Source organism: Tasmannia lanceolata, unplaced genomic scaffold, assembly GCF_043159265.1.
Source record: "Tasmannia lanceolata isolate RefF3 unplaced genomic scaffold, GAP_Taslan_0.1 ptg000013l, whole genome shotgun sequence".
Taxonomy (NCBI): Eukaryota; Viridiplantae; Streptophyta; class Magnoliopsida; order Canellales; family Winteraceae; genus Tasmannia; species Tasmannia lanceolata.
The window spans coordinates 2,459,850-2,472,500 of NW_027518690.1; the positions used below are offsets into that span (position 1 = coordinate 2,459,850).

The following is a 12,651-nucleotide window of genomic DNA, read 5'->3' on the forward strand; positions in this document are numbered from 1 at the left end:
CCTATTATTGGAATCATAAGTACATTTAAATTTGAGTACAATAATAGGTTTATAGCTCACAATTGGTTGTCATAATATGAAATGAACAGGGCATAAGTCTTGTTTATGTTGTACATAGTTTAAGGTTAGGATTAGGGGAGGGAAGAGAGAAAAACTGCAAAGAGAGAGAGAGAGAGAGAGTAAAATGTAACTATCATTTTGATTAGCTTTTAAGGAGAAATTATACGATGAAAGGGCATACAAACACGTAAAGGTGGTACGATAGAAGTACCGCCCTTGATGTTTGATACAACAGCAGCCTCTCAAAAAGTGAATTGTTGTTGAATCAAATATCAAGGATGGGATGGCAAGTACATGTTTAATAATTTGTCAGCTTTTAAGATGTTACCAAAATACCTCTGTGAATCAGTATGAGTGACGGAAAATATTGAGGCAACGTTTGGATACCCACAAGATTTAGATTTCGATTTCTCACATATACAGTTTAGATTTGGAACCGGCAGATCCTTAGATTTCCAAATCAGCTACAACAGTAAAATAAAAAATAAAAATAAAAAATCCGATTTTCAAATTTGTTCTGCGGCATTATTTGGAAATCAATATTTGTGGCAAATACCTTCACCCTCACTACTCCTTGACCTTGACCTTGCTGCTGCAACAGCCAGACGTCCCACCCTCCCCCTCTCTCATACAACATGAAAATGAGGATGATTGATGTATTTTTATCCAAAACTGAAACCCAAATCCAAATACAAAAGCATGAGGTATCCAAACGTGGCCTAAAGGTAATTTCTCACATTGGTGTTTATGTTAAGGCCATGATCCAAAATAATTTCGGACCTTAAGATATGGATCCAATAGACATGAATTGGATCCTTTAGATCCATCGGACCGTCTGGACACATTGACACCCCTAGGCCCTATTTGGCTTGGCTCAATCTTATATGAAAAGCCCATAACATCAGACACATTATTGACCCAAGTGAACCAAGACATACGAGTTTCTCTCGTAGCCGTTTGCTCTGAGGATAAACCTAACGGTCACTTATCCGAAAACACCGTTAAATTCGAACCGCGTGGAAAACCCGGCAAAAAAAAAAAACCTATTCCAATTTCTTATTCCTCCCTCCCTCCCAAAACCTAAACCCTAACCCTAATTTCACTCCCCAAACCCTACAACAAATAGCGAATGTTGCTGATAAACCCTAACCCTAACTTCCTTCTCTTCGCCTCCCCAAACCCTAACAACAACAACTAGCGAATGTTTCTGTCAAACCCTAACCCTAATTTCCTTCTTCGTCTTCCCAAACCCTCCCTCCGTTGCCGCGCAGCCGACATTCCGGCGACCCCCAGCTCTTCTCCCGGGTGGTTCCCGGACCCCGTCCGGCTCGATCAAGATTCCGGCGGTAGTGGCAATGCCGGATTCCGGCGGGGTCCGATTCTAAGGCCGAATGCTAAAGAGAAGAGATGGTCACGTGACAGGGAGAGCTACCTCGCTGATGATGCCGATGCCCTACCCCTTCCCATGACTTATCCGAACTCTTCTCCGGTCTCGCCGGAAGAGATTGATCTCCGTCTGCGTTGCGATCCTAAAATCGAGGTGATTGATTCTTCTCATCCTGTGTTTAATTTCAATTCCTCTTTTCTTTCTTTTTTCTATTAGGGTTTTGTTTGGATTGCAAGAAAAAACATTTCTGACAGATTTTTTTGGGAAATGATATCAGCACAACCATGATTTAATAATTGCACAAACCCAGTTTGTCTTTTATTTTTTAATTGGGTTGTGAGAGGCTTTACATGGTTGTGCTGATATCATTTCCCAATTTTTTATTCTTAGGAATGGTTTTTGTTTTTACAATTTAGAGGGAAATGATATGATTATGGTTAATTTAGAGGGGTATTATCATAAATTGAAGCTCTAAGTAATCATGGAATAGGGTTGGTTTAAGACTAAGTTATCTTTTTTTTTCCTATGTAGAAAATTTAGAAATATTTTTCCTTTCCAAACATTTCCAGGAAATTCTTGGAATCCAAACAGAGCCTTAGGGTTTTGTTTTTGTTTACTTATTTTTGGTGAATTTTAGGATTGTAAAGAAGTGGTTTATGAATGGACCGGTAAGTGTAGGAGTTGCCAAGGGACGGGTTTAGTCAGCTATTATAATAAAAGGGGAAAAGAGACTATATGCAAGTGCATCCCTTGTCTTGGAATAGGTACAATTTCTCTTCTACTTCCTTCTTTCTCTTCTCTGATTTTGTTATTTTTGGTTAAATTATTCAATGCTATGAGTTATTTCAGTTTATCTACTCACCTAGTTATGTCAATGCCTTAAACAAAACAATAGGAATAAGAGTGGTTGTATGTTTTAATGACACCATTTGAATAAAATGACATCTTTCAAGGTTAGAAATTTGATGTTATGGTTCAGAAAAAAGAAAGTGAAGAAACTAATTTAATGAAATCTTTATGGCTAGGGAACATGATGGTTATTGTGTTGTTCTTGGCTATGTTGTGCTCTCTTGTGCTATCTTTTTTTTTTCTTTCCTTTGATGCTTGTGTACAAGTTTGGTCATATAGGTTTGAGGTCATTAAGAAAAAGGAACTATAATACATGACTGAAACTCTAAGTCACGAACATTGAAAGGAAGGTTATTTAGTGTGGAGTGCAGGGTTGTCAATATGAGAAGATCAAGCCCAGTGGCTTTGGGGGTACATGGTAGTAGAGCTGAGCTCCAAAGGCTTTATGTGATTGCTCTGCTTTTTCAGAGCTGACAGAACTTAAGTTTCAAGTTTTGAGGATTAGTTCAAATCCACTTGGTTCATAGCTTGCTCATGAATTGCTTTTGTGGGATGTTGCCTTCATTTTGTGGTTTGAGAAGGACCTACTCTTTATTGAAGCCTGATCCTGTTGGAACTATTCCAGAGGTGCCATGATCATGCTTGTTGATATGAAAAGTGCTTATCTAGTGCTCTTGTGTGAGGCTTTTCATTTTTTGGTTATGTTTAGTCCCTCTGACCATGTCTAGGGCTCTCACCCTTTTGACAGTTTTAAGCATAGTTACTAGGGTGGGAAACGAAACGTGAAGCGAAAACGGGAAACGCATGAAAAAAATACAGGGGAAATGAGAAACGAGAAAACAATAGAAATTCGTATGAGAAACGTCTTAGGAAATGATGTATTTTTTCCAAAATGATTTTCGTAATTTCCACACATGCTAATGCTTCCTACACGTTTCAAATGCGTTTTCTACGAGAGTGCATATGTTTATCACTCGTTTATACATGATTTACATAAGTTTCCCATGCGTTTCAGAGACATTTCTCCAATTTTGTATCATGTTTCGGAAACGTTTCCAAAACGCGTTTCCCGCATTTTAGGGGAAACGAGTTTCCCACCCGCGAGAAACGCGTTTTAGGAGAAACGGGTTTCCCACCCTCCTAAGGAGTTTCCGACAACTATGGTTTTAAGTCAGATACACCATGGCTTAAAAGTCTTCTTTCTGGTGTTGCCCATTCGTAAAAGTAACCACACTTTTCAATTCTACTTCTTATGTAGGATGGAAAGTTATGGAGAAACATCAATGGGATTTCGTAGGAGCCAGAGGGTGTTGGGAAGTAGGTGTACAATTTTCCAAGTGGGTAACTTTGCCAGTACTTTTTTTCTGCTTTCCACCTAACTTATTAGTCTAATGTTTAGGTTTTTTAGGATATGAGAGTTATGAAAGTAACATTTAGGTCCTTAAGCAGATTTGATCATGAAACTTCTTACCACCTTCTAGCACCCTAAAAAAAGTACAAACTCTCAATGAGTTCAGACACTGCTGTTTTAATCTCCTCTCCTCAAAAACATTAAAGCACTTTGCTGTTGATTTGACAGACACACATCAATGAAAGTTTAAATTGTTGATTTTAGCATAAACTTGAGACTTCACCTACTCTCATGGTACCAGAGCTGGTCTTGGGTGCAACATCAGTTTGCAGTCCCACAGTTTCTTTTCTTGAAGGAGTTGTAGGCAAGGATTTTCAAAGAATTCAAAGAGATGATGTCCATTGTTGATAGAAGGAAATTGCGAATAGAGGTGGACCGGTGGTGGTTATCCAATGAGGGTAATTGAAAGATGAAAGGACCCCCAAGGGGCATCTCAAATTATACTCTGATGAGCCATCATCCTGCGGTAAGTTTGTAGTGATGGTTGTCGTGTGTTAGGATTTTCAATGAATTAGAAGATACGAAGACCATCATTCTCGTTAGGAATTTTTGAATAGTTGTGGTTGTTCAGAGCATGGTTTAAAATTTTGGTTTCGGTAACCTTTTCGGACATTCGGAAAACCGAAATTCCGAAATTTCAGTCGAAATTTGGTACTCCCGTTCGAAATTCCGGACAGAAATTGCGAAATTTCGGCCGAAATTTTGTAACTTTTTTTTTTTAAATTAAAAATTGCATTTTCTTGAAATTTCGGACCGAAATTGCCGAAATTTGGTAAATGGCGAAATATTTCGGGGATCAATGAAGGGAACTTGAAATTTCGCCAAATACCGGTTTCGGTCGGATTTCGGTCGAAATTTAAAACCATGGTTCAGAGAGGATACCAAAAGCTGGAAAGAACCATCGAGGAGACTATTCATTATACTTTGGTGGGTGGTCTCCGGTAATCATGCCATGCCAATTATATCTAGAATTATCAGGGATCAATGAAGGGAACTTATAAGTACTTTTGTTACACAAGGCATGATTTGTGTGAAAGCCTTTAGGAGCAATTATTCGGCTCAATCAGAAATTAGGGTGATCTTAATGTCATTTGGTGGGTTATAAATGTGAGAAGTTGACTTGGGAGGGATAGTGGATGCATTAAAGGAGATCATAGAGGTCTCTCTCTTTTACGGCAATGCTAAATACTAGTCACCAAGGAGGTGGAGCATCCTCTTCGTAGAGGGGAGTATCCTCTAAAGGCAAGTAACATTCTTTGTCGCAAGGGATGATGCTTCTGCCCTTCAAAAAATGATATTAAAATTACCCTTTTGTCGATTAAGCTGCTATCAAACCTGTGATTTCTCTTCTTGTCTCGGTACCTCTTCCTTAATTTAATATAAGATTTATTGACTTTGGTTTCCATCTTTGTATTTTCCTTTCCTTTCCTCTTTATAAAACTTTATTGTTGTTAGAAAAATTGTTTGTGCACCCAACCAATATGTATCTATATTCTCCTATATGTATCGGATTTGGGGGCTGACACTATTTGGATTTTGGACCCCCTGTATCGGTGTTGATAGAAAAGATTGTGTCCGTATTGAGTGTGTATTATTGTATATGTGACTCGGCCAATACAACTCCCATATCAGCTCGATTTCACCTGAAATTAATCAACCCAAACCTCATTGTTTCAATATTTTTTCCTATTTTCAGCGCGTTTTGCTGGATTTGTGGCTATATGGCGTAGTTTGACTTTAATCTGCTAAAATCAACCATTTAGAACAAGATTTGAAGCACGAATCAATGACTCGAATCCGGAGCAAAATTTGTGCTAGTAGTGAGCACGCTCAGATTCCTCCCCCTGGATGGACTCCTTTGGGTCCAAGTCAGTTGAAGCTCAACTGTGAAGGGTCTAGTATGGGCAACCCTGATTAGCAGGAGTAGGTGGCGTTCTAAGAGATGAGAATGTTTTGACCACGTAAGCCTTCTCAGGTCCAATTGGAATCACCGACTAATGAAGCCCGGTAAGGGTTGTTCCGGGATTACTGAGAGCAGTGACTTAAGGATGCTAAATGTTGAGGGAGACTCTCAATGTCATCCGTTGGCTTGAGGGGAGCTATCCTCATCTATGAAGATTTTACTCACTTCTTTGACAAGATCCAGGACCGAGCGGCGGGTTTACGTGTTTCTTTAGGAGATGGGCTAACATGATGCTGATAGATTAGCTAGGTTGGGAGATGACGGGTAAATATTGGAGATTTTTTATTTCCTCTCTCCTTGAGGGTGTGTGTTCTCCATTGTTTTGCACTTCTTACTGTGCTATTTTTCTTTTGTATTTGACAATCTCGGTCGTTGGGTCTCACCCTTCATAAAATCTTTCATCATAAAAAAGAAGATATTTTCTATTTTATATTCTTTGACCTCGATATCTTTGTAGGCTTGTTCTTGTTCTTGTTTTTCTATTCTTTGTTTGTTTTTCTTACCGTCCTTTTGTTATTGTTGTTCTCTTTTAGCATGAATTTCTTATTTTGCTGGTAGTAAATATGTTTGATGTTCATAACTTATACTGCATTATTTTATTGGGTTTTGCAATGTTTTTACCCTTTGATTGTCCAACGTTTTTGCTATATTAGTGACTAATTGTAGTTTTCCAACTTTAATTGGTCATAGTGCGTCCAGTCCCACTAGTTACCTAAACTCACCGGTGGGAGTGTGAGACCGGCTGTTAGTATATGGTGTTGTGCCAGTTATGACTTATGTAGTTCTATTAATGTTTTACTTATTTTAGTATTTTTATTGTTTATTTGATCATTTTTTCATTTAAAATATTCATTCTACACTCTCTGTACAAGTACATGGTAGCAAAATAACCTGACAAACATGCAGCATATACAAAGTGGTGGCTAATATAGTCATTTTCTCAAAGTGAATCAAGTGTGAAAGTTCATGCTTAAGCCACCAAAACCACACATGCAAGCTGTTACATATAGCAAGTGATGGCTAATATATAGTCAGTGGTTCAGGTTCAGAGTTAACATCCTTGACTAATGTTAATTAGAGAGAAGAACCTAATTACCAGAGATTAGTTTCCCAATACCATATATTCTTGGGGAGAGCTTTAGTGTAATGGAACACTAGAGAGCAACATACCATTACAAGATCTTGTGTGAAAGCAGAATACGGTATCTAGCTCAGATTTGACAACACATTTGGTTTAATTTAAGATTTTGGAAGATCTGTAGCAGCTTACTTAACCTGCATTTTCGGGCGTGCCAATGTTAAACATAGATCACCTTCAGTTTTGTGGATAACGGGTGATGGAAAATTATGATGGTTGAGCTATCACTCTGTGAGTGAGAGAGTTGATCCACTGAAAATAAAGCTTCTGTGCATTTCATCCAGTGATCAGATTAAAGGATAGACACAACCAAAGAATTTTCTATATATCAGGTTATAATTAAATACTCTGTATATGATCAGTCTCTTCTGGCATAAATATTATGTTCTCATATTTTCACCTCAGTAAGGGTAGTGGTTGAGCTAACTATGGCCTTCCACTTGTTCACCTCAATGTGGGTAGTGTCATAGCTTTTTTTTGAATTGTTATAATTATGGTACTATACACACCCCTTGATCACAGTTGCTTCTTTTTTTTTATTGAAAAGAATTTTCTCTCTCAATACACCTTTTCTATTGGAAAGTTTTAAAACAACTAATGAATGGTCAAATTACCGAAGGAGTAGAAAGAAGAACGTAGAAGGGAAACCATCTTAAGATGATCTTCTCAGATGCATTTGTTTTAATTATTGATTGTTACTTCTTAAATTTAATCTGGATCATAAATAGATCTTCATTCTCTGGTACAACTGCATTTCCTACTGGTTTCTGATAGCACCCTCAGGCAACACTGTTGTTTTTACCCATGCAGGATATGTTCAGAAAATAACAGCCCGCAAGGACATCGAAGTGATGGAGGATCTTGACAATGGAAAACCTCTTTAACCCATTATGCTCACAAATGAGCAAATGATTTTTTTTTTTTTTTTAAAGTTCTACATCACTTTTTTAATTAATTTTTTAGTAGTAATATTATTTATATGTAATATTTTTCCAATTTTGCATGAGGCATGATGTTGAGAAATGTTATTAGAAAATGCGATAGATTGGAAATGCAATAATTTTCTATAACTTTTACTCATTATCTTGTGGATGGGAAGACATCTCATCGAAAAAAAGAGACAGAAGCAGGAGTGGGAAGGAAATGGAATTCAACTTTTCCACTCAGAATAAATTCGTCTGGTTTCTCTTCTCCTTTACCCTACTTGTATTTCTCTTTTCTTTTGGCTTGGATAATGACCAGGATATTTGGTTTTTGGGCGTGGTTTTAAATTTCGTCTGAAATTTCAGATTTAGGCCGGGACAGAAATTTAAAACCGAAACCGAAATTTCAATCCTTGTTCTTGGGTTGGAAGGAACCTTGTTCATAGTTTGTGGAGTGTGGTAGAGGAACAAACTTACCAAACTACAGCTAAATGTGGGTGGTGATGGACTGTATCTCACCCTTCCTAAGCAGGAATAAAGTAAGGAAAGGTCTGCCCCATAAAGTGAAGTTAATATTCCCGATCTTGGCAATCCTTGTGATTGGTTGGTTTGTATCTGTTTTTGGGCACTTCTTCAGCATTTCGTCCAACGGGAATTGTTCTTCTAATTTCATTAATATCTCTGGAATCTTAATTTCTTGGATGTGTCCTGTAAGAATGAACCCCAAAGTGACTTTCTTTTTATCAATTTTCCTTGATTTGGCCCTCTTTGGTTTGCAGGAATTTACTGTTAAAGTTTAGGAAAGAAAAACATTTTCAGAATGCTCTGATTTTTCCATTGATTACTTGAAAAAAAAAATATTTTGAACTACCACAGTGCAAGTTTTATGCACATGGACCTTCAATTTATACAGATCTCCCTCTAAATAAGCCATAACCACATCGGTCCTTCTAAATTGTAGAAATAAAAGATTTCCCTGGAAAACTTTTTCCTCAAGGTTTTTTTTTTTTTTCGCAATCCAAACAGAGCCCAAGGATAAACATAAATTATTCTCATTTTCCCCACTCTTGCCTCCTAACAGTTTTACTTCACAACCAGCTGGAACAGAGCTCAAGAGCGTAGTCATAGAACAGGCTTGTGGAGTTGCTGAAGCTGTTTTTAGAGCTCAAAAAAAGTATTTCTGAGAATTCAAGAAGAAAGATTAGAATGGCTACCAAATGCAGCCTAAATTGCACAATGCTTCATATTTATGTTCCCTAATCAAACTGTTATGATCAACTATTTTTGTGATTCTTGGGCTACGACATTTTCTCAATGTAGCCCACCAAATGAAGGGTCTAGATGATGTTTCCCAGAATTGTCGTAGTTAAAGCCCAATTCTTTAAACAAAATGACATAATAAGCGCAGTATAAAACGGATTATCCAGATTCACCAAGCCCAGAGTCCTTTAATTTTTCCCAGACAGAAAACCATCAGGAAAAAATGGTTAAAAGAAGCAAAATTTTACAAATTCAGGTTAAAATTCGAGTAAAGCTGTGTTGGAATTCCAATTTGGGTTGAGCTCAAACTGAAACCAACCTGAATTTTGATCTAATCCATTGACATGATTGGCCTCTTGCAAAATAGATATCTTAACTTCAAAATCAAGGGGCTAGGAGCATCCACTGATGTGAGTACATTTCTCGTCCGATATGGGGCAGTTTTCACAGGTAACACCTCTTTTATAAATTGTGAGTTTGATGCATTAGTTAGAAAGACTGTGATGCATCTTGGTTGCCTGTAATGCTAAATGAATGGCTATGTATGTATATATATTTATGATGAGCAATGATACATTTGTTCAAGTATGCCCACTTCTTTTAGCATACCCAACAATGAACAGATACACACCCATTACAGTGCTCTTGTGAGTTCATGGCATACACTATACAAATTACTATAACTTACGGATTCCAAGGATACAAGACGTCGATAGTTCATCTGCACAGACATGTCCAGCTCCCAATGAATCATACGCCCGATAGAACAATCAATGCAGTGAACACCTGAACACATGAACACTTAGGGTCGAGTAGCTTTACATGAATTACAGAAAAAAAAATGAATATACCATTCAAAAAACAAATACAGACAAACCATGAATATAAATAGAATGCCATGACTGTTGAAATTTCAGATCTAACCAAACGATAGCATTTGGATCAGAAGACAATGTGGATGTTAGCATAGACATACAAAAGATGCTTTGGAACTATAAACCCAGATTTAGTAGATATTTTTCTTTTAGGGCCCGTATGGATACCCCTTGGATTTGGATTTGGAGGTGAATTTGGATTTCCAAAATCCATGGATTCAAAATCCAGAATTTTAAAATTCACAAATTTATAAATAATGCCGTTTGGATGACCACGTATAAATTTGGATTTCAAATCTAAATTATTATTTTTTTTGTTTGGATGCTCTTTGGATTTGAATTTGAAATCTAACAAAACCAAAATGCCCTAAAATACTTGATATAGAGGCATTTCAGCCATTTTCCATGATCCAGGGGTATTTTAGTCATTTTACCCTATATGGGGCTGTTTTGATCATTTTTTATGTCATAAGGGTGTTTTAGTCATTTTCCATGACTCAGGGTATTTGGTCATTTTCACATAGTATAGGTGTATTTCGGTCATTTTGCATTACCCGGGGGTATTCTAGTCATTTTACCTAATATGAAGTATTTTTATCTAATGAGGGTATTTTTAGTCATTGTAGTCATTTTTCATGGGCCATGGGTCATTTTTACTTGATATAGGGATATTTCAATAATTTTCCATGATCTTGGGGTATTCTAGTCATTTTACCCTATATGAGGTTATTTTGATCATTTTTATGTCATAAGGGTATTTTAGTCATTTTGCACGACTCGGGGGTATTTTTTCATTTTTACCTAGTATAGGGGTACTTCAGTCACTTTGCATGACCCAGGGGTATTCTAGTCATTTTACCTAATATGGCATATTTTTATCATTTTTATCTCATGAGGGTATTTTTAGTCATTTTTTATGAGCCATGGGTTATTTTTACTTGATATAGGGGTATTTCAGTAATTTTCCATAATCTTGGGGTATTCTAGTCATTTTACCCTATATGAGGTTATTTTGATCATTTTTATGTCATAAGGGTATTTTAGTCATTTTGCACGACTAGGGGGGTATTTTTTCATTTTTACTTGGTATAGGGGTATTTCGGTCATTTTGCCTGACCCGAGGTTTTCTAGTCATTTTACCTAATACGACGTATTTTGATCATTTTTTAATGTCATGTGGGTACTTTAGTCATTTAACACTTCTTTGGTATATTTTGGTCATTTTAACCCCTTACTGGTCACATTTAGATTTATAAATAACCTCTCGCAGAAAGGATTTATAAATCCAAAAAATTACACTAACGTGAGGAATTTGTAAATCTTGTGGATTTCACTCAAATCCAAATCCAGATGTCATAAAGGCTTGCCAAACGCCGAATTTGGATTTAAAAATCCAAATTCACCTCCAAATCCAAATCCAAGGGGTATCCAAACGGGCCCTCAGTGAAATTGGGTAGTCTGAGTTCGATTTAATAGTTAGTACTTTTGTTTGAACACAAATAACTATTTGATCTTCTTTAAGAGAATATTATAGTTCTATGAGATGCTCAAGAGCTCTTCATGGTTCCAGATTTAGAAATATCCTTTGGTTTCTGGTTTGCCTCATGGTTTGCTAAAGTAAACACCAATCCTTCATGAATCTTGAAGAATGTCAGCCCTTTTGTCCGTATGAAAGTTCATTTACAAATTCAAGGAAAGACGTACATGGTCATTTCATTTAATCTCTTAAATAAAAATAGTCAATATCAAAAACATATATTTAGAATTCAAACTTAAATCTATAACGTAGGATTTACTTTAAACATTTTCTTATATAGTATGAATTTTCCTCGATACTTCAAAATTCCAAACTCAAAATATCCATTGCACATGCTCAGCTGACAAGTAGTAGGCAGTTTTGATAATTTGCAGACGTCCATAGATAATTTGGCCATCAGATGAAGAAATAGTATTAAGTTATCAGTCAACAGTCGGAAAATTGGGTGATTCCTGAAAGGTGGGGAAAATATGCAGCACCAATCTTACAGCAGCAAGAGTAGATACCAGGAAATGAACAGAATCTACCTGGAAAATTTCATAAACTGATGCTACCATCTTTCCGTCTCTCCTGCTCTAAATGACTAAGCGCGCATTTCATGTCGGTGGGAACTTGTTTCAGCTTCAAACGTTGATATCAGGTAGGGGCATCTTCCAGTAATTCCATGAATTAAAATCCTCCTGAAACCACAATAAGATGAAAGTTCATGAAATTTCGGATTAGTCAACAAGGGTGAAAAACAAAATTTCAACCGAAATCTGGAAAATTTTGGGGAAATCATGTAAAAATCTGATTCAATGTAATTCCTTCCGGTTTAGGTCCAAACCGAAACCAAAATATTTCGGCGAAAATTTTGGATTTCGGCTGAAATTTAAAACTATGGTGATCACTCAGCAACAGAATTCAAGACATCTATCGCAATACATTTCAGTCTCCCAAAGGATAATTAGGGTGAGTACTAAAAAGCAAAACGACAAAGGAAAATGAAACAAGTAGTGTTTGTCGAGGTAACCTGTTCAGATGAGGACATGGCTGGAAACATGCCATTGACAAGTGAATGAAGTGAAGTATATGATTTCGTATCAACCCGGCGGTTCACGACAACCTCACCCTGTATTCAAGTTGGTAAGATCAACAAGGTAACTTTTGGTTTTTGTAGCCATTTGCAAAAATTTAGAAAAAGGAGTCGTATGATACCTTAGGATTAATAATAAAGATTTTCCCTTTTGGAATTCCAACCTTAAGGTA

General features: G+C 36.8%; 2 protein-coding genes across 4 annotated transcripts in view; one reads left to right on the top strand and one right to left on the bottom strand.

The window, feature by feature from the left end:
• The first annotated feature begins 982 nt into the window (after window positions 1-982).
• Window positions 983-8,006, top strand: SCO2 (protein disulfide isomerase). The gene is made up of 3 exons (XM_077393735.1): window positions 983-1,600; window positions 2,085-2,211; window positions 7,619-8,006. Exons 1-3 carry the CDS (start codon window positions 1,262-1,264, stop codon window positions 7,690-7,692), a joined length of 540 nt encoding a protein of 179 aa, XP_077249850.1. The 5' UTR covers window positions 983-1,261; the 3' UTR covers window positions 7,693-8,006.
• Window positions 8,007-9,518: 1,512 nt separating this feature from the next.
• Window positions 9,519-12,651, bottom strand: part of LOC143889495 (phosphatidate phosphatase PAH2-like) — an 18,532-nt gene continuing 15,399 nt past the window's right edge. For 2 of the 3 annotated variants that reach the window (XM_077393733.1, XM_077393732.1), the window contains 4 exons: window positions 12,601-12,651; window positions 12,416-12,514; window positions 11,931-12,083; window positions 9,519-9,777 (listed from right to left, as the gene is read on the bottom strand). The exon at window positions 12,601-12,651 is cut by the window's right edge and continues 78 nt beyond it. In XM_077393733.1, the coding sequence (XP_077249848.1) occupies window positions 12,027-12,083; window positions 12,416-12,514; window positions 12,601-12,651 (207 nt within the window). In that variant the 3' untranslated portion in view covers window positions 9,519-9,777; window positions 11,931-12,026. Of the gene's footprint in view, window positions 9,778-11,930; window positions 12,084-12,415; window positions 12,515-12,599 lie in introns of those variants that run through there. The other variant, XM_077393734.1, reaches the window with a different exon arrangement.